Source organism: Mesitornis unicolor, unplaced genomic scaffold (assembly GCF_000695765.1).
Source record: "Mesitornis unicolor isolate BGI_N332 unplaced genomic scaffold, ASM69576v1 scaffold38854, whole genome shotgun sequence".
Classification (NCBI taxonomy): Eukaryota; Metazoa; Chordata; class Aves; order Mesitornithiformes; family Mesitornithidae; genus Mesitornis; species Mesitornis unicolor.
This window is the reverse complement of record NW_010182790.1, coordinates 40-21802: the sequence shown is the minus strand read 5'-3', so window position 1 is coordinate 21802 and position 21763 is coordinate 40. Positions and strand designations below refer to the sequence as shown.

The following is a 21763-nucleotide window of genomic DNA, read 5'->3' as shown; positions in this document are numbered from 1 at the left end:
AGAGTGAAAGTGAAAGAACTCGCCGGTTGAGATCAAAAATAGACCAAAGTAAAGTAACAATAATAGCAATTAACTGTAGTAAAAACAGGAACAACAATAATAAAGCAATCAAAGTTATACTCGGCTTACAAACAGCAGTTGCTGGCTGTGTGCCAATGAAAGCATGCTAGAGGAGAGGGAAGCCTCATGAACATATGTATCAACGACCTGGACAAAGAGATTTGAGTGCTCCCTCAGTCAGTGTGCAGGCCATGCTAAGCTGGGTGAAGCGTTGATCTGCTTCAAGGCTGAAAGGCTCTACAGAGGAGCCTGGACAGGCTGGATCAATGGGCTGAGGCCAACTGTTTGAGGTTAAACCAGGCCAAGTACCGGGTCCTGCATTTGGGTCACAACAACCCCATGCAGCGCTACAGGCTTGGGGATGAGTGGTTGGAAAGCTGCTTGGCAGAGGGGAATCTGGGGGTACTAGTCTATGAACAACTGAACATGAGCCAGCAGTGTGCCCAGGTGGCCAAGAAGGCCAACAGCATCCTGACTTGTATCAGAAAGAGTGGTCAGCAGGACCAGGGAAGTGATTCTTCCCCTGTACTCGGCACTGGTGAGGCCACGTCTCAGATACTATGTTCAGTTTTGGGGCCCACACTACAAGATGGACTTTGAGGCACTGGACTGCGCCCAGAGAAGGGCAAAAAAGTTGGTGAAGGGTCTGGAGCACAAGTCCTGTGAGAAGAAGCCAAGGGAGCAGGTGTTGTTTAGCCTGGAGAAGAGAAGGCTGAGAGGAGACTTTATCACTATCTACAACAATGTGAAAAGAGATTGCAGTGAGGTGGGTATGGGGCTCTTTTCCCCAACTAGTGAGAGAGACGACAACATGAAATGTCCTCACGCTGTGCCAGGGGAGGTTTAGATTAGATATTATGAAAAATTTCTTCACTGAAAGGGTTATGAGGCATTGGAACAGGCTGCCCAGTGAAGTGACTGCATCACTATCCCTAGAAGTATTTAAAAGGCGGGTAGATGAGGTGCTTAGAGACATGGTTTAGCAGTGGACAAGTTATAGTTGGACACAATGATCTTAAGCATTTTTTCAAACTAAATTATTCTATGATCCTATGAACTGAATGAGTTAGATAAGACAGCCACTATTTGAAAAGAGAGGGTCATCCCAAGTAAACTCGCTGATTTATAGCGTGTGTGGCGATTATGGCATAGCATACATTCTGTTGGTCAAATTGGTTCACAACCAGCTCATCTGTCCTGGGTCAGCTATCCCAGAAGACCCCAGGCTTTCACTTCCCAGTCCATCCTCTTGTGCAGAGAGAAGGGAAAAGGGGAAAAAAAAAAATGAACACAGGTACAGGCAAAGACTAAAACCCAGCCCCTGAGATGACTGATGAGAAACGTTCCTAACCATGAAGTCACTTTGTCCTTAATTGGAGAAGGGGGCGTGCATTCCTTTCAAAAACCCGCTTCTCGACTTTCACAGACCCTGTGCATTTGCTTCTTTTCTTGGGTTTGGCAAAGCAGAGTGGGTGCTGATGGAGAAAGAGTAGGTGTACTGGAGTGTCGCGCTGGGGCTTTTTTGTATTCCCTCATCATGGTATGATAGATGTGGATTTGCAAAGTCACTTCAGGAGCAGGAGGAGCTTCTAACTGCCAGCAAGTGGCGACAAAAAGTGTTTGGAGTCCTTGAGGGAGGAGGAGTGTTGTGGCAGCATTTAGGAAACACTGTAGGAATTCCATGTGGACGTGGGAGGAGAAAAGAGGGAGAAGTAACATGGGTTTTGCGAATTGCCGTGAGAGTCAAAGCAGTCCACAGCTTTTTAATCAAACCAAAGCTGACTACTGGGGATTCTTCTTGTGCTTTGACAGCCGCAGGAATTGAAGGAATGACGTACCTGGACTCAGTGTTATGCCAAGTCCCTGAAGAACGACTTAAAGAATAAGGAGAGGGAACTAACTCACAGGCACCTGCAGGGCCTCCTGGCTTCGACTTCTGGAGCTGCTGCTATCCTGAAGCTGCATGAACGCATAAAACGGTAAGGAAGTAACGCAGAGGAGCAAGGCTTTTCTTTCTGTGATTGTGTGAAAACAATAGGATTGTCTTCTTGCATCCCAGCGAGACAATAATACACCATCATCAAAGATGCTTGTGTTTAGATGAGGTTTGTGTAGATGAGGTTCTTTCACACTCTTCTCCTGGGATTTGTGCTTTTGGGCACTGCTGTGATGAAGCCTGTCCTTTTTCAGGGTCCAAATTGAAAATGCCTCACTGGAAGCCACAGCTCGGCAGCAAGCCAAGGCCATCAAATCCCTCCTGAAGGACCTGCAAGCCTCTGCCTCAGTAAGCCAGTCAAAGCCATCCCTTGTCATCAGCTCCAGTGCTGAGTTCTGTATTCACGTGTGGAAATTTTAAGACAAGGTTTTTCTGGAGAGCCGAAGAGAGAGATCACTTCCTCTGTTCTACTGCCTAGAGGCTGCTCTGAAAGTCCTGCTGGCCCATTCCCCAGCTTTCTGGCTTTGAGGGTTGTCCCATGAGACTATAGCAAGTCCTACTTAGCGCTGTCTTTCTTAGGGAGTTGTTGACAGTCATGCACTGGCTTAAGTGTTTTCTGCTTTACACCAGTCTTGAGGTTGAGACCTCAGGCAGCACCCCACACAGTCATGCCACAGAGGTGATTTGGTACCTTCAGGTGCAGACTTTCCTTGGACCTCGGTGGTGCCAAGCACTTCATCCTGGTGGAGGCCTGACTGGCATCAGCAGGCCGTGACAGGGCCTCTTCAGTTGCCTGAACTCTGGTCACCTTCCTGCTTTATTGACCATGGACTACTTGGCCAGAAGGTGTGGGTCCATAATGCAATGTGAAGCCCTCCAGAGGAAAATCCACAACTTAAAAGGGAACGACACCTCCACAGGCAGTATTTTGTGTGCTTGGGCAGCGTTGCGGGGCAGGATAACACTCTCTTTTACTGATGGTGGCAAGAGAAGAAGAAAGGCCTAGAGTGACTTCTCTTGTCTTCTTTTAATGCTGCTGTAGGCTTGCAATAGCCAGAAGGACTTGGTAACTGGCTTTCAGACAACACAGACTGCAACGGAGCACCACGTGTGTTCATCAGCACAATTCCTTTGATGAGTAGGCTGTGTGCTGTGGACTGGAGAGAGATCTCTGGTGGAGAGCTGCGAGAGTGCAGCTTAGCCTGCTCATGGCTTCTTTTTGCCTGACAGGTTGTGCAGTCTCCAAGCTTGGAGGTGCTCCAAACTGGATGTGGCCCTGTGCCACCAGCCCTGCCTGGCCCTGCTTTGAGCTGGGTGGGGATGGATGAGATGAGGCTCCTTCCAGCCTCAATGATGCTGTTGCTTTCAAGGCACAGTCCTCTCCAGTGACCCAGAAATCTCACACTGCAGGTCTGGTTTTATTTGACTAGACCTCCTGCCTGCTTTATTGAGCCCTTTGCCCAAGACTGACGTCATCTTCACTGTTACTGTCATCTGCCCTACGCTACTTCCAACAGACAAAACAGCAGCAAACTGTATCCAACACCTCCAGCCACAAAGATGGCAGTAACTTTCTCAGACACCAAGCCATGGGTTGAGGTGTGATGCCACCAAGGAAGAATGGTCGTAGTTAGCCAAGCAAATCTTTATTTCCTGCCCCCAGTTTAAGTCCTGGAAGTGAAGAACCATCAGGCTCCAGCTCTGGTTGGGCAACAGTGGAAGCTGCCAACAATGGAACTCCTGATCTTGGGTACTGCAGGGTGAGAGACAACTCCAGTGACAGAGAGCACTTTACAGGACCAGACTGGTTCTGGCCCTCCCCACTCCTATTCATCAGCTAGCTGCTGGGCATTCTGTAGCTTCTGCTCTCTTACACAGGCCTTTCAGAAAGTCTGACTCAAGTTCTCAGCCTCTAGTTGGTGGCAGATATCACAAGGGAACACAATACATCCGAATGAACACAACTATTTTTGTTTCTTGATCTCTTGCACTGGTTCCTCTCAATGTGCAGATGTCATTGTCGGAGGCAGATGTTGAAAGCACAAGGGTCTCTTCTCCATGCAGGAGGCTTTCTTGGCACACCGCTGCCCCAGCCACCCTCCATCTTTTGCAACAACTGAACAGAGCACAGGAAACAAATGCAAGGGAATATTTTCTTTTTACGAAAAAAAAACCAACAGCCAAAACAAAAAAAAGCACAACAACAAATGCTATACTGAAAGAATACTCTGGTTTTGCACTGGCCTTTCCACTTTGAACCATCTTATCACCATGCACCGTGCTGCCTCATACATGCCTCCTTCAGCCTCACATTCTTCTGCAGAACCCCAGACGTGATCCCAGCAGCTGCCTAATGACATGCTACTCAAGACTCCCTAACGGAGAGAGTCCAGCTGCCACGGTGGGTCAGTGGAGACTTATTTTTCAGTGCTGCCACTTATCTGGTCCCATACTGGCATTCTATTGCACAGTGGTTTGGCAAAGTATTTGTCAAGAGGCAAAAGCTACAATGACAAGAGGAACTTGTTCCTGTCGAGTTAATACTGTTTTTGTCCAGTCCTTTGCTTTTTCCTTTCATCATTGTGCAGATTTTTGAGCCAGTAAGGTTGTTAATTTAATCTTCCCATCCATAGAGGCAGTGAGGCAGGTCCCACAGTCCATGGCTGTGCTCCAGTCCACTGTGACAACAGGGGCTCGGTGTCCTCCCAGAGAAAGGCAGCTCTCCAGGACCCTTTCCTCACCGTTCAACTAAAAGAAGGAAAGCATAAGATTTTAAGGAGGCAAGTTTCTGCAGTGCAGGCAGTGTCACCCACAGACGAAGCCAAAGCCTGCTACAGACTCCATGTCCCTTTCACCATACATAATTAAGTAGAAAAATCAGAGAGATATAGAGGTGTATGAAGTACAGATGAGGAAAATTCCCAGTCTCATGACATGTGTTCTCAAGCAGCTCAGCTTCTGGCATCAGCTGAGCTGCACTAATTGAACCAGGCATGGTAAAAGCACACACTAATGAGGAGCACATAAGGCTAAGATATTGCTCATGTTACTGTGGGTACTCTGAATGCTCCATCTAATCTGCCTTGCAACGGCTTATATTGATGGGTACTGACTTAAGAGGCGGCATGCAAAGGGCATGTGATCAGTAACCACTTGTTACTGCAGCACAGAAATTTGGGTACTTTGAACCATTCAGCCTTACCCTTCATTTCAGTACACAGCTTAAGAATCAGGCTGGGACTAGCATAACACCAGCAAACACATAAGGCAGATTAAAGATGAGCATTAGTCAACAATCTGACATTTTGCATCGAACTGGCATGCATCAATATATTAAAAAAAAATAAAAGTTTTTCCTAGGCACTTGAATACTAAGGAAAACTGCTGCAGCTAATCTTTAAGATCAAGAAGCACACATACTCTGTCTACATACAGAGGGCAAAACGCTACTTGCTAGACATCACACATTGCTAAAATGCACACTGTATGAAACTGAGCAGCAACTTTCACAGAGCAGGGATGGGTAGGTGCTGCTTGAGAACTTCCTGTGGCTGCTGTTGCAGCCTTGTAACAGCAAGAGCTTGTATGGATGCCCAAGAGTACTCCCCACCACTCCTCAGACTCACCTTAAAAATTACACCCCCCGCAGAAGAGCACGTCAACATATAGTTGCCTTCAGAGTCAAAAGCAAAAAGCCTTCCTCGTGGGAACTGGACTTGCTTGTAGCCACTGTACCCAGACAGAACAAAAGGACCTGTGGCTTCGCTGGGAAGATTGTACTCTGACACCTTCGAGCCACTTTTGTGAATATTCCACTGAATAAACTAGAATGACAAAAAGAGATGAAAAAAAGCCTATAGTTAAATTAATTGGGATGAAAGCAGAGGGGCCATTTGTTGTTTTTCAGCAATGTGGCTATTCCCCACAAACAGAAGATGGCATTTTGACATCTGTATCTAAGTGGCTATATTTATAAAATGCAGGCTGCAAAAGCTGTAAGAATGCCCACTGTCAAGGCAAACACATGCCCTACCTTCTATGAGCACTGCTGCCTATGTGTCCTTCCACACTACATGCAGGATCCTGGTGGGAATTCCCTTAACGCTCATAAGCCAAGGACCCACAACTTCAGGCAGTCTCCCTCCCCGAGCCATACGTCTGCTGCTGAAGCCTCTGGAACTGCAGAAACTGAAGCCTGTATTATAAGCCACAGGGAGCTGCTAACAAGGAAATTTATGTGAAGTGGTCAAGGATCTTCTCCATGTTAAGTCCCAGATCAAAAATTTGGTGATCTAAGGGGCACAGAAAGGTCATCTTCACATGGATTCCCTAGGAAGGGGTTGTCACCAACAGCAGGATTTGCAGACAAGGTCTGAGACAGCTCCATCAGTTAATATGCTTTCCGGCCACTCTCTCTGCAGAGACTGCATACAGCAGGGTGGTACTGCACACCTAAAACTACAGTTAGCAGCCTGCAGATCCTCCACATTCTGAGGGTTTCTGTACTGCTATCCCCACCATATGGAGAAGACTGCAGAAGGGGTCTCACTTCCAGCTGACCAGTAGAAGGTCACTCAGAGCCTACCTTGCCATCCTCGCCTATGCTGTAGACTGTGTTCTCGTCATAGCTGAACTCAACAGAGTAGACTTCCCCATCGTGTGCCTTCCAGCTCATGGCGCACTCGTGCTGCTGCATATCTGAGGGGAGAACCAGTACTGAACGCTCCTCATACTCACACAGAGCTGAGGTGAACAGAAAGAGGCCCTTTACATTCATAAGGTGTCCTGGTTTGAGCTAAATAGAACCAATTCTCTAAAATTCTCCCTAACCACAACATAAGGTCTCTGTCCCAGCCCTCTAAGCTAACCTGGGGAGCCCAACCCAATCCCAGCACCCTGTGCTTATTCTCCAGCATGTGGCTTTTACACTGGCCCCAAAAACCATTGCCTGTAAATAGTTACCTCCTCCTCCTCCAACTTTACAGGGCTGCTCACATGCTCACTGTCAAGTGCAGGCATTCTGCATCCAAGCCTCACTGCCACCTTTCTTCTTCTCCTCCCCTTGCTATCCTGTCCACCCCCACAGTTGCTGCCAGCTCTGTTTTCTCACAGACCTTAAACTGCTGCCTCCAGCTCAGCACTTGGGCCAGAAGCAAATGCCTCATTCACAGCAGGAGAAGGTCCAAACTGCCTTTATCACAAGGATGGACTAAAACGAGGACAGTCCAGACTCTGTCCCCCAACTGAGGACACCAACAGGCCCCCTCACTGCCCAATTTAAACGTACCAAAGAGACGAACAATCCCATCTGCAGCCCCCGTGACCAGCAGGTTGCCGTTGTGGTTGAAGGCTGTGCAGTTAATAGCAATGGGGTCAGGCTCCAAGGAGAACTGCAGCTGGAAGGGAAAGTCTGCATTAATGCTGAGAAATGGAGCTGGGGGTGCTGAGGAGCTGATCTTCAGAGAAGGGAGGAAAGACAGTATTTAGAAGCAAGAACTCCTCCAGCCTGGAGCCCTACACCTCTCATGACTGTAGACTTCAAGGTTGGCAGCTGCATTTTACTGTGACACTAAACCAACAATTCACTTCAGTCAAGCCACAGCTTTCTTGACCATGCCCTCAAGGTTGCAAAATCAGCTTCTGGAAGGCAGCAACATACTCAAGCTAGTTTCTCCTACATGTCAGGGACAGCATTTCTTAAGGGCAAAAGCAAGGGATAGGACAAGGATTCCCTGCCAGAATCTGATCCATCTAAGTTGAAACAATGGAGAAGATGACACGAGATGAAATCTCTGAAAGCAGCACTTCACTTAAAAACAGAGAAGGCAGAGAAAATGGCAGCAAAGAAAACCCTTCAATATAGCTCAACTGGAGAAAGCCTGAGCAAAGCATCATTCAGTACACTGGAGACATTTCCAGTCATAAACTGTGCGGGCAGGATAGAAACAAGGCTACAGACTATTTTGAAGAAACCCTCAAAAAAACCAACATACCAACAAAAACAACAACCCCCACCCAAACCCAGCAGCTACTTACACAAAGAGGAAGGGTGAAAAAAAGAAGAGTATTGAAAAGAAAGTCAGCATAGTTTAGTAAGAGGGCTCCTACACACTGAAACAGAAGACACTCATTCTCAGCAAGCAGACTGAGAAAGGAGAGAAACCCAAGTACCTGCTGCTTCATTGTCTTCGTGTCCCACAGTAGCAGCTTCCCAGGAACTTGGTTCATGCTTTTGCCCCTGGAGCTGACTGCTGAGAAGTCCATATGGGAGATGGGGCTGTGGGCTGCCGCAGAACAAACAAAGGATGCACCGCTTGGGCTGCAGGCAAGTGAGAGGATCCTGCAACACAGCAAACAGCCTGAATTGCCTCTCTCCAGCAGCTGCCTCAAGCACAACACTTGACTACGAGCTCTCCTATTAAGACCCTGCAAGACAGGATGCACTGTGAAAGAGGGCAGGATACATGTGCTTAGAGAAATTTTGAGTGTATCCCATTTAGCTAAGCGTTTTTACACTGCTCAGATAGGGACTGCCCTCTGGATGAGGTCTAGATAGACCTGCAGTTGCAGGAAAGGAGCAGGAACACTGATACCTCTCCTAACTTTTCACAGTCAGAAAAAAAAATATATATATATAAAAAAATCAGTATTCCAGTTACCTGGGCATGTCTTCATCAATGCTGATTTCACAGAGATTCTTCTTTGCTTCTGTGTCATAAAGACGAACTGTCCCGACCCCACTTCCAAGCAAGAGCTTGAAACCAGCAAGGAGGAGATGGAAGGAGTGTGAGTACAATGATGCTGTCCAACAACCACCAACACCACAGAATAAATTTTTTCCTATTTATGCATTCAAACTAAACATCACTCCATTAGGGTACATCTTGTCTTTCTGTGCATATCACACTGATTAGGACTACCCCAGAGCCACAGAAGTCAGAGTAAAAGCACTGCTTTCCAGTGAGAAGAAGATCTGATAGGCACAAAGGTGGAGTAAAAGCCACTTTCTAGACTATGGCTTGACATTAAAGGTACAAAACATACGTGAAGTCTTAGCATCTAAGGGAGCAAGGAAAGAGTAACACAGAATTAATAAGTTTAAGAGAAAACCAAGTAGAAGCCACCTCTTTTCATCCAGGGGAGAATGAAAACATTCAGAAGGGCTCACACATGCTTTATCAGTCGTGCTACAATTCAAATCAAAAAGTAAAACCATGGAGGGACGCATTATCAAAGAAAAAGAAGCAGATCCTTCAGAGGCTCCTTCAGAGGCTCATTTGCTGCTGAATGCCCATATATTTCAAAAAGAAGAATCTTTCGACCAGCAAGCAGGAAATAAACTCCACAAAGCAGAAGAAACATCAGAACAACTGCATGGACAACTTCCTTTCTAAGAGCAGAAGAAAAGAAAGAGACAAGCTGTAGCACCAGCTCTTCACAAGTGGCATTTTGGGGTTAGCAGTAACACATTGTCAGTGCCAGCATGTGAACAATATTCCCTCAGTTCAGGCCTGCCTGCTCGCACAGCCCTGTCTCTTTGCCAAGGGAGGGCATCAAACAGCAGTTCTAGGGCTCAGAAGAATGCACATAATTTAAGGCTCCTCTCTAGTAACAGAACTAGAGAAAAAGCACTATAGGAAACATTTAAACTCATGATATTTAAACAACCCCTGAGCTCCTTATGCACATACCAACCCCCAATCCAAACTGGCTGTGGAGCACTTTTCACACTGGTACAAGCAGAATACCAACACCATTCCCCTACTCCTCAGCCCGGCTCTCCCTTCTCTGCTTCTGGCTCAGGGTGTGACACTCTGCAGTTCCCTAGTGCAGGGTTCCCATGCGCCGTTGTACCAGGTTGCCTCTGCCTGCCTTTACAGGTGGCTGCCTGCTCTGCCAGGAGAGAAGCGCTTCTCTTAAAGGAGCTACTGTCACCCTGCAGCTGTACCCACACCGCAGCTTGAGAACTTATGTCTCAGGGCAACCAGTGGTGAATTCCTTGCTCAATACACAGAGCACACTCCCGACTCAAGTTTTTCTCGGACCCTACAGGCTTCAGTTCCCCATGTCCCACTGAAGTGGAAACTAACTGTTGCCCTAATCTTATCCACAATGCAGCTGTCTAGAAGTTAATGGGCAACAGGTAGCAATACAGCCCCAAAACATCTGTCATGACTCTCGAGCTTCCACACGCACACTACTCACCAGCCGATCACGCTTGGTCGCCCATTCCAGAGACAGCAACGGAGATTTGGAAATGGATGAAGCTTTAGTTTGCATTATGGGGTTAAAAGACCAGACTTTGATGACCCCATCCACATCCAAGCTGGCCACCCTCCGTCCAGAACAATCAACCCTATGTGCAGAAGGAAACTGATCAGATATTTTTCTCCCTAAAGTTCATCAATGTAAGTAGATACCCCAGTAGTCCTCCTTCTCCTGGCCACACACCAGTTCCTTCTGTGGGAGTCAGAACTTCCTGCAGTCCACAATAACTGGCACAATGAAGTGCACCAAGCTCCGCATGCAAAGCAACACCATCCTGCTTTCCCAGAGAGTTTCTTCCTGGCTGGCATCTCCCGGTCACAAAAATCCCAGTCCATTCTCACTGCACAAGCTACAGGCTGTTTTCAGTCACACCAACTCAACTGCCCTACAACTGCGGGTACGCGCACAACACACTGGACAGCACAGATGCTGTGAGAAAGAGACCAGTTGTGTCTAAGCTGGTCCTCTACAGAGGCTTCTATGAGAAAGTCCTCTTCTGCCAGTCAGTTACCTGCAGTACATGATGGATGAATGGTGCTCCCCATATTCCTCCTGGCTCAGGACGATGAAAGGCTGCTCCTGCCGGACCCCCACAGCCTCTCCAGTGCTGGCAGGTATTTTGGTTGAAGTCTCCGCTTGTTCAGTGTGTGGCTCTGAGCATGGCTCTGTCTCAGCTGTGCTGATATCGGTTTTCTTCTCAGCACTTTGGCCCTGAAGGAAGAAATCCTGTGTGAAATACAAGGAAGCAGCAGCTCCAGATCAAGCTCTTCAGTCACCCCTGCCTGCTGGGAGAAAAAAACAAGAAGCTGCACTGAAACAGAAGCACTGTCAGTTCAACACCCCTCCTGCCAGGGACCTTTCTGAGCAAAACGATAGTGCATTGCACAATCACACCATTTAATAAGGCCTCCTTGGTTGTAGAGTCCCTTATAACCCCTTCCATGTGCCTAGCCATACATATTATTTAAGAATTAAAAGAACCACAACATCTCTGTTTGGCATATCTCAGCTCATATCAGAGGCCCATTTCGATGGCATCAGAACATAGATTCACAAGTAAATAAACATATTTTAAGGAATCCTTGCATTTAGCAATGTAAGTTAACCCTGTAAAATATGCAGTTCAGTAAGCCTGCACAAAAACTCTTGTTGGATGGTTAGCCCCAGGGGATGGATTACCCCCATCTGCCAGAGATTTAGTCTGTGCACACTGGGCCAACCACTGTGGTCAACTGACTGATGGCAATGGTAGACCCAACACATGAGTCCCAAAGCTTAAAATCCAACTTGTTAGGGCAGACAGAACAAATGGAGTTTTAGGAGCTGAAGGTGTCTGCACTGCAGCACACAGAAGTATTTTGAAAGCAGCTTACAGTCTTCCCTTACCATCAGAAGCTGAACAAGAAGCAGACACAGCACATAAGCCAGTAAAACATCTGCAAACGTTCCTTTGCTAAACCATAGCAGATTAAATGCTGCAAAATGGTATTGGTGTTTGAGTAATCATAGAATCATTTAGGTTTGAAAAGACACCTTAAAATCCTTGGGTCCAACCGTAAACCTAACGCTAAACCATGTCCATAACTCACGTCTTCTAAATATTTCCAGGGATGATGACTCCACCACTTCCCTGGGCAGCCTCTTTGAGTGCTTGATAACCCTTTAGGTGAAGAAATTTTTCCTAATATCCAATCTAAACCTCCCCTGGCACAACTTGATGCCATTTCATCTGCAACCTCCATTCAGGTGGTTGTAGGGAGCAATAAGGTCTCCATACAGCCTCCTTTTCCCCCACACTAAACAACCTCAGTTCCCTAAGCCCCTCCTCAGAGGACAACCCTTTACCAGCTTCACTGCCCTTCGCTAGAGGTCCTCCAGCATCTCAGTGTCTTTCTTGTCGTGAGGAACCCAAAATTTAACACAGTATTTTTGAATTCCTGTTCCCTAGCACATCTTTGCCCTATTTATAGTAGCTTCACATCCTGAGCAATGGATCAAACACTGCCTAATCAAATCATCTGAAATAACAAAGCTAGAAAAGACTGGGTAACAAATTCAAGAATTACTCTCTCTGTATTAGTTAATGTGTGGAGATAGCAACCAATAAAATACACTCTTGAAAGAAAACAGTGCTGCTTTTCAGGCTCCTTCAGTTTCAAATGTGTGGAGAACAGCAGAAAGCTGAACAGTATCAGCTTTCCCTAGAGCACCAGAAGGAACTTTTACAAAGCCAGGAAAACACTGCCTTAACCTGGAACATCACAGAAAAAGGAAAGTCAAAAGGTCCTTATGGGGAAACTGGGCTTTGCAATTTCTGACCAATGGTTAATTAAAATGTTTTAGATGAAGCAAAAAGAAAAAAGTTCTCTCATAGCCTTGAATGCCCAATGGAAAGCAGGGCACATCCCCAGGCAAAACTGCAACATACAGTGCAAAAAACTCCAAAAAGCAAATGTTGCTATGAAGGATATTTCCACTCCTATCCAGGAAAACTTTTATCAAGTTTTATCTGTCTCACACAAAGCCTACACAAACCAGCACAAGTACCCACAGGACAGAACTCACTTGGGCAGGATAGGTGAGCCAAGTCCATTGCCATGAAGGAACGGGGATTATAACAAGATATTTGAACATAACCATTAAGGTCAATGAAACATACCCTCCCCAGGACCAGGCTGTTGAACAGGACAACAACAGGAGTTGATTAACTACAGAGATTAACCTTTGATACAGTTAGATCAGAAAAGCTTAAACGGGAACACTTGCACTTGTTTTACGGTCAAGCACAACAAACTACAGAAATACCAGCCCTCTGCTTCCCAGCCTTGCAGCATTGCCCGGTACCTGGGAGGTCCCTTTCGACAGCAGCTCCTTCCTTTCCTTCCCGTGCTCTTGCAAGCGCTTCTGCCGGTGCTGCAGGGAACTCGACTCACCTGCTACTAACCCACTGAAGTGGCTCTTCCCATCCTTACTGCTCGCTATTCCTTCTTTTCCTTTGGCACTCTGGAAGGAAGAGGGACGATGTGGCAAAGTTAGGCTTGTGCCAGGCTGCACAACAAAGAGCAAAAGAGGAGGCAAAGAAACCAAGCACCTGCAAGGGCTCCACAAGCCCCCAGACAACAGCAGCTGTTCTTGTGCTGCATTCAGGCACAGCACACACTTGCAAGGAAGGAAAAGACATTTCATTTTTTCAGGTGGAAGCAAATGGTTGGAGCAGTGCTGTGCTGCAAGTTAACTCCTTAGACACTGAGCACCTTTCAACAAACACAGTTGAGAATTACCTGGTGATTTGTTGGTTCTTTCTTCCCTAGCAGCATGCTGCCAGTCTGTGTTGGAGAAGCCCCACTTGGATGGGCTGGTCTGGAAGGGCCCTTTTTACTCTGGGAGAGAAAAGAGGACAGAAAGCCTCCCCGAGACTGAAGAGAATGTGCAGTACTCCTCTGGCTGCAGGTCATATCACTAATTAGCAAAAAAAAACAAAAAACAAAAAAAAACCCAACAAAACATTTTAAACAGAATATGGAAGTGTAGCCAGACAACCTGATCAAAGCCCACCCAACAAGTGAAGTGCCAGCTGTTTGAACCACTGGAGGACAGACGTTCCTTTCCAAGATGACAGACCACTATGCATTAAAAAACTGTTTTAAACCATTCTGCTAGTGCCTGGAGCAGATCACTATAATTACTGTAACCAAAACTCACTTCTCAGAGATGCCACTGAGACAGGGGGCTCAACTGTTGCTGAATCTCCTGTAGGGCCACCTCAAACTCCTTCCACTCCATCTGGTTAGTTTAGAAATACAATCTATCTCTGTTTATCTTCTTTTCTAGGAAGGAACTGTTCTACCAAAGCTGGGCTTCAGGTTGAGCAGAGACATGGAAAAAGCAACCAGAACTGGCCTCCAGACTAAGTGACAAGCTGCACACACAAAAAATGCCACTTCTAAGGCAAGAATTTCCTAATACAAATGGACAAAAATTAATATGGGAATAAATCCCTCATGTCACACTCTCCCACATGTGCAGATGGACATCAGGGCTTTCCACACAGAGTATTTAAACAAACAGACAAGAGCCTCAAATTAAATTCTGTAGCCCATCCTGTGCAGAGAGTGTAGAGCAGTTATCAGGATAGTTCAGACACATCTATTTAATCAGACAACTTTTAGACTAAAACAAAGACTTGGTGTGTGGTCTCTGCTACAACTTCTATTTCTCAATTTCATGACGATAATTGATCAATCCCCCTCCTGTCTGAATAGAAGTGAAAAACCAAGTGAGAAAGTCAAAGCCCCAGCAGTGTTATTAATACCTTGTGGCAAAGCTATGTTTGCTTTCAGATTCTTTTAAAACAAGAAAAAAATCTCAATTACACAATGAATTCAAACACACAAACTTGCTTTGCATGACTGTGTAGCAGGGGGGGGAAAAAGGTTTAAATAACGATTAAACAAGTGGTATCACTGTGCATGTTGCCTAATTTCCACAGATGGGAGTATAACAGATGGAGCCATTAAACACATTTGAACTGCACTTGTGGGGAATTCTGTGCACAACTGAGCCACGCAGAAGAGAAACTCCTTTTCCATTGACTTTGTGAAAGCAAGAAAGCATCTCTGCGTGACAGTGACCCCTTTGGGTCATACAGTAATACTGTCTACAAAATAACATAGGGTACTTATCTACTGCACTGCAGTCACTAGAAAAAAAAATAGGGGTCAAGAGGCAATCTACTTCATCTGAGCAATACAGCAGGGTATCACACTGCTGCCAGTGCCCTGGCTGCCTAGAACCCCGTGGCATAATGCTGAGAGCAGAGCAGAATCACTTCCATGTGTGCTTGGGCTTTTACTGATTGGCAAGAATCCCTCTCCCAAATGGCCTGTCATGAATTTCCCCATTAAACCCACTTCAGTCACCAGAATTTCTGCCTGGATGACTTTCTGCATTGATTCCCAGGGCAGAGAATGAGGAAATTACCCTCCAGGAGCCTCCCTGACCCAATAAAAGCAGCAGAGCCTGTCCACAGCTCCTCCCCTGCAAGCACTCACAGCTCAGAGTCCCCCAGTCGATCCATGTTGGCCACATACGTAGGCAACTTGTGATGCACAACTGCTTGTTCCACCTCCAGTTCCTCCTTCTTCATGCGGGAGGATTCAGCTTGCAAAGCAAACAGCTACAACAAGAGGAGAGAGCCAAGTAAAGAGAGGGTCACTAAGATTCCCCTCCTTCCTGCTTGCTGAAGTTGTTTACTCCTTTTATTTCAACAGCTCTAGAAGGGTGGGAAGAAAGTTGTTCTGACTCACTGAGCACCACATCAGTCCAAGTAGTCAAAAACAATCAATACTTCACGCACTGGAGCAGACTTAAAACCCTTCTCTCCTTGGGCTGTTGCTGTAGGTACATGAATGGTGCTGGGAAATGAGAGAGCCAGCCAGGGCAGAGCTGCTCAGCCATTCTGTGCAGACAGTTCAAAGCCAGGGCAATGCATGTGACTGACAGCAGCAATGTATGGGCACCGAGCCTAGAAGGTAATCTTCTTCCCACAGCCCAGGGTTTGGTGAGCTGGCAGGGTGCTCTGAGGCCAATCCCATCCGGTCACCCTGAAATCCAGCTCCATACCCTGCCCAGCTCTCTCACAAGCATGCCAGTAAGATTTATCTCTGCATTATGGAGAAAGAGACATTTTTCTTCCCCCCTTCCTTCCTTAGCAGAGAGGAACCTCAGGATGCAGCTTTCTGTGACGGATGTGGTTTATGCCTGTGACTCTTGTTCACATTAAGAATTCCTCAGACTTTTCTGTTTCCGTACATTTGTTTTCAGATACAATTCTTTTTTTTTTCTTTTATCATAGTATGTAAGGAAACAAATTACAAGAAAAAGGAGCTTTAGAAATCCAGCTTGTTATTCATGTATTCGTATTGTTTCAACAGTGAAATCAGAATCACTACTCAATTTCAACCAGTAGTGAATTCAGTATTTATTCATACTGGTTTTTTTTATTTAAAGCTGCATTCTATAGGTAGCTGCTTCCTTTTCCAACCTGAGCAGCCCTCCAAAAAGCAAAGTCTAGTTTTACCTCTGCCTATTTGCCAGAGAATGCTTATCCAGCCTGTAAGTGGTATCAGTCAACATACCACAAACAAAAAAGAGCTTTAATTTGACTAAAGTACAGAATACAAAATTGGAGGAAATAAAAAAGCTCTATTTCAAAACATACCTTATACTGCTGTCCCTATTCACTGGCCATCTTTGTAGAACCCTCCTGTCAAAGCTCACCTGATCCACTGACTCCATACAGTACAGAGAGACAAACCTCTTTAAAAAAAAATAAAAAAGCCTCCTTCTTGAAATCAAGGATTCTATTTTACTTCAACATTTTTCGGACAAATGAACAGTGGTGATCAGCTACCAAAGCAGTTGAAACAGGAAGCACAACATACAACATAGTGTTTTGTAACACAGGAGGTAAAGCACATAACTTTACTGAAGTATTCATACAGAGAGAGCTTTTGCTTGTCATGTTTGAGGAAGTGAAATTAAAGTTGTGCTTAGATGAATGTGGTTTCCCATTTGTATGGCATCATCCAAGTGTGATCTGTGGTTTAGAAAGTTCTTAAACTTCAGATTTCTGGAATCTCTCTAATAGGAAATTATTCTTGGAAAGGGCCAACCTGTGCTACATATTCTTACACCCTCTCTCAGCATCTGCTGATGATACTGTCAAAAGAAGACATGAAGCTGGGCAACATCCTGTCTGAACAGGTCAGCCTTTCTTAAGAGTTTACTGTCAGGTCTAGGTTTGGGAAACAGACGTTCACAACATTTCCATTAGTTGATCTAAATTGCTCTAAGTGTACTTCAACTGTGGTGAAGTGGCTATTTCAGAAGTAATGGTTTCTGCCTCTCTGCCAGAAGTTATTGCCCATTTCTACTGCTCCGTCAGCTAAAATCTGGAAGTGACTGAATACAATTCACAAATTTCCATGCAAAGGCAGCCATATATGCCCTTAACCTGCCAATAGCTTCAGCTTGTCTTGACTTTGCAGTGTAGCAGGAAGGAGTCTGCACAGTATCCAGCCATCTGTCAGATGGCACAGGGAGAGAGGGACAGTCACCTCCAGCGGAGGGACAGGAATGCCCTAAACAGACATTTCACAGTATGATCCCAACAAAGAACTTATACAACGATCTGCCTTGCAATAACTGCACGGAACCGAACAGTTACAACTTTCTTGAATGCATGGAACCAACTCAATAAAACTCACAGCCTCACACAGTCAGCAACTAAAGAGCTACTTCAGTTCTGACCTTATGCCGCAACGATTCATTTTCTTCTTGTACGAGACTGCTCCTGAGGCATTCAGCTTCAAAGTTCAAAATTACTGGAACTGGTAAGGAATGTTAAAGAAAAACAAGGCAAGAACATGTATGCACCTCGCTTAAATCTAAAAGCCAGCACTTCGTACCAGCCATTTGCCTGTAAGACAGCAAAGCTGCCCAGTCCACAGTACTAGCAAGGAATACGTGCAAGGCCTTAGGACTAATAACAGCGTGGTTACCTAAGCCAACTTCGTCTTTCTTTGTACTTGACTGTTGCACAAACTATTCCACATAGGCTTTGCAAGGATTTTTAGATCTTTCCTTTTTACATGTCAGGAACAGAGGATAAGACAGGTTATGTTACTGTATTAGCATACACTGAAGAAACAGTTCAGGATGAGTTGTATTCCAGCTGCAGCGTAAACCTGCCCATCAGCAAACAAAAGCTGTTATTTCTGCCAATGTTGAACTGCCCTATTACAGTGAGATGTCATCAGACAACGTTGAAACTATGCATACCCAGAGAAGGGTCTAAGAGGAGATGCTGGTTCAGTTATGGACTATGACCCAAGGTTGCACTCCTGGTTTGTACTACACCAAGCGAAGAGGAAAAACGTTTCAGAACAAGATGTGCATAAGACTTCTAGTCACTAGCAGAGGAATGAGTTCAGCATTAGCAACAATCACCACTGTTTGTGACCAGGGAATATAACAGATCATCAGATAATTGAACAATAACTATTCCAACATCCTCTGGTAAACACCAGCTCCTATTAAGTCTTGGCTCTAAGCAAGTTTTGTAATGCTATATTCTTGGCACCACTGTTAATAGTAAGCATAACACTAGGGCAAGGGAAACTTAACTATTAGTTGCAAAAAAGGATATGCATGCACTGGAACAAGACGCTCAGGAAGTTGTGCAGAGACACAATAAACGTATCTGCCCACTGGCGCGAGAAATAGGTGGCGAAGGTGGGGTTGGAGTCTGGGGCAGGGAGGAAGGGCAGGACAAACCAATCCTTCCACTCTGTCTGGTTCTGGAGCTCAGAGGCCTGCTTGAGGAAAAACTCCTGTGCCTTGTCATTGCGGCCAGTCTGAAACACAGCAAGAAGAACAGGGCTCACACTTCCACTCATGCCACCACGTGGGTTCTACGAATATTTGCTCCGTGTTACGAGAAGCCTAACAACTACTTCCACCGCCAACAGAGCAAGTGGTTAGAGTTAAAAGATTCATCTAGGAACAAAAGAATCCCAAGTATGCTAGGAGAAGCTCACAAATGCATTTAATCCAACCTTTTTTCTAGTCTCCACAGTCTTGTTTAAAGGCTGAAGCAAAACAAAGTAATTACTTAACACTGATTTTCAATTAAACTAGTGTAGTTAGTGCACTGACATAAGATGTGAGCACTTGTATACAGGTCCAAAGTATACTTGAAGTTACTCCAGTCTACAGCAGATGTAGCCTGAAAAGGTTTCCATCTGGTATGTTATTCAGACAGGAGAGTCACACCTCAGGGTAAGCGCAGGGCAAAACAAAACTTTAAAAGAATGCACTTTTAGAGATGTGCATTATTAGATTTTGTCTCCTCCACCAACATCCATCTTTTCAGATTTTCAGTCAGGGAATGGAATCAAGGAGGACACATTGCTTCCAAATGGTAAGAAATGAAACATTAATGCATGACATGTATTTGTCTGTTCTGTTTGCCAAAGCCCACCCTGTGTAATATATTCCATTGCTTTTACTGGGCTTTCAACAAGAGAATCTCTGCTCCATTTTAAACTCATTCTTTTCTGTACTACTCAAAAGCAAACAAAAAAAAAAGTACTCCTTTTCTCTCCCATATCACCTTGTACAGATTTGAAGCCCACTTCTCCTGTCTCTTATAAACTAAAACTCAACTCCACCATCTCCAAGTCACCTTTTTTTCTTCTGGACCCTCCAACTCTCCAACTCCCACGATGCTTTAAGAACTGTGGTGCCTGGAAGGACTGGCTGCGTGCTGCCAGCAGGTTAGATTGGAAGGAGTACAAACCTGCTGCAATACAGACAATCCTGCCAGTTGGTCCACAGTGCTGCAATAAGGCCCTTCCCTGCACTGCTGCTGCCTGCTCAATCCTTCCTTATTCTGCATTGGTGCAGTTGACTACTCCTACCTACGTACAGGGGTTTGGGGCTTTTTTCTGCCCATTTCTTCAACTTACAAAGATTGCTTTGAGCACTGTTCTCATCCTCCTTTGTCCTCATGGCAATGCCCACACAAAGAGGTGTTTACAAACCTTGTAATCTTTCCTGGTATCCAAGTTATTAACAGAGGCTGAGCAGGACGGAGCTAGCAGTACAGCTATTCTGTCTGAGGGGAGCTTGCTTTCATGTCTGAGTATCTTGCTCCCAGCTAAGCATATTTCCCTCTTGTCTCAGCTTCCCTATCCTGCTTACAGGCTTGTCATGTGAGTCTGTGTCAAACTCCTTACTACACTCCTGATACATGACACATGAATGGCTTGTCCCTTACCCACCCAGCCCATGAAGAGGCTCACAAGGGTGTTTCATTGCTGTGGTTTCAGATCTTTGGAAAACAGAAGCCTAAAGATCAAACACTACCTGAACAGTGTGGACGAGGTAGTATCGAAATAAGCTGGTTTTCAGCTTGTTCACTGTTGGCCGGTACACATCTTCCAAACGGCTGAAAAGGCGTCGGTCCAGATAACTCCAGTAATCCCGCAGGGCGGCAAGGTCGTAGCTTTGAATGAACTGCTGCAGCTGCTCCACTATCTTATCCACCTAAAGAGGGCAAAATAGGGAAGACTGCAGTCACATCACGGCTCATCTGGCACTGTAACTTCTGTAACTTAACGCCGAGAAGCCTTAACTGCACAAATAATTCTACAATCCAGCACTTTTGCATTAGCTGTTTTCATAATCTGGGAAACACTCCGCATTTGTTGTTAGCATCCCTCCACTCTGCAGAAACTTTCAAATAAAAGAAGAAACACGAAAGAACACAGCCAAATGAATTTTGACAAAAAAGATCACATTTTGTTAAACAGAGTTGGTAGAGTTCTTTTGCAAGTAAACAAAACTATCCACTTCTTTTAAAAGTCAGCTGACAATGAAAAAACAGGAATAGCGTGATTAAATATTGAAAACTCAAGTGCAGTACCTGGAAAATACTATTATTTTTAGACTAAAAGGAAAAAAATGTCAACAGAAAGAGGAAAAAGGATCTGTTGTACTGCAATCTTTGAAGTACCTTTAATAATATCATCTACTAAAAAGGCAGGCATAACAGTTTCCAACAATTTTTTTGGACATAATGTCTCTTTGAAAATAATTTCTGCAATATGTATAAGGCAGAATGGTGGTGTGGTAATAGATTTTTAGTTCAGTGATTTCTGATGGCCAAGACAGGCATCAGAAAAATAAAAAACCTGGACCCTATACAAAACTTAACTACCAAAATTGTTTAATATATGGTTTGCTCCTGTCTCATCAGTTAATGTCTTAGGACATCATCCAGCCTCTATTTCTGTGGCTGCCTACAGATAAAGGAAACAGAAGTCTCTGACCTCAGTAGTCCCTTCTTGATTTTGTCATGGACAACATTATCCCAACTAAATCAACTGTTTGCTGACCTCTAAACATTAGCAAAGTGCTGGTGCTTTTAAAATAAAAGCAACATGTTTTATGAATGATAAAGGTAGTGGCTGTACAGCTGGTTAAAGAAAAACCTGACTGTTCAAAACACAACATTCAGTGCCCAGAACAACTGCTATGGGAACACAAAGCTCACACAGAGGACTGAAACTTATTTTTCGAGGCTGGCAAACTCTGTGCTAATTTTCACTCATCCAGCAAGTCGCTGGTGCTTAAAACATCCACACTAAGGAGCAATGCTACAAAACTGCTGGATAAAAATTTCACGACCAGGAAAAGATGCAGGCAAAGAGATGCCTTCCCCCTGCTGCCCTCTCGTATTCGCATCTCCTCCCTTTCGCTCAACAGCAAGCCGAGAATCCTCTGGTGGTTTTCAGGTCTGACGTAGGGTCCGCAGACGGGCGGGTTTGGACAGGCCGAGCAGTCTGGGCCGAGGGGATGGAGCCCATCGCCCACCACCACTGCCCTGCGCTGACGCCGCTTCGGAGACAAGGAGAAGAAGCCTTCAAACGACTA

At 45.3% G+C, this 21763-nt stretch overlaps 1 protein-coding gene across 1 annotated transcript; it reads right to left on the bottom strand.

Annotated features, from left to right (window-relative positions):
- Positions 1-4519: 4519 nt before the first annotated feature.
- WDR91 (WD repeat domain 91) lies at positions 4520-20420 on the bottom strand. Its single transcript, XM_010183903.1, is given in 15 exon segments — positions 4520-4744; positions 5623-5820; positions 6582-6694; positions 7284-7392; positions 8168-8336; positions 8656-8750; positions 10202-10352; positions 10776-10975; positions 13109-13267; positions 13546-13723; positions 15316-15440; positions 17576-17658; positions 18474-18681; positions 20195-20383; positions 20385-20420. Coding segments are annotated over 15 exon segments (2184 nt in total). The 3' UTR covers positions 4520-4573.
- Positions 20421-21763: the final 1343 nt, after the last annotated feature.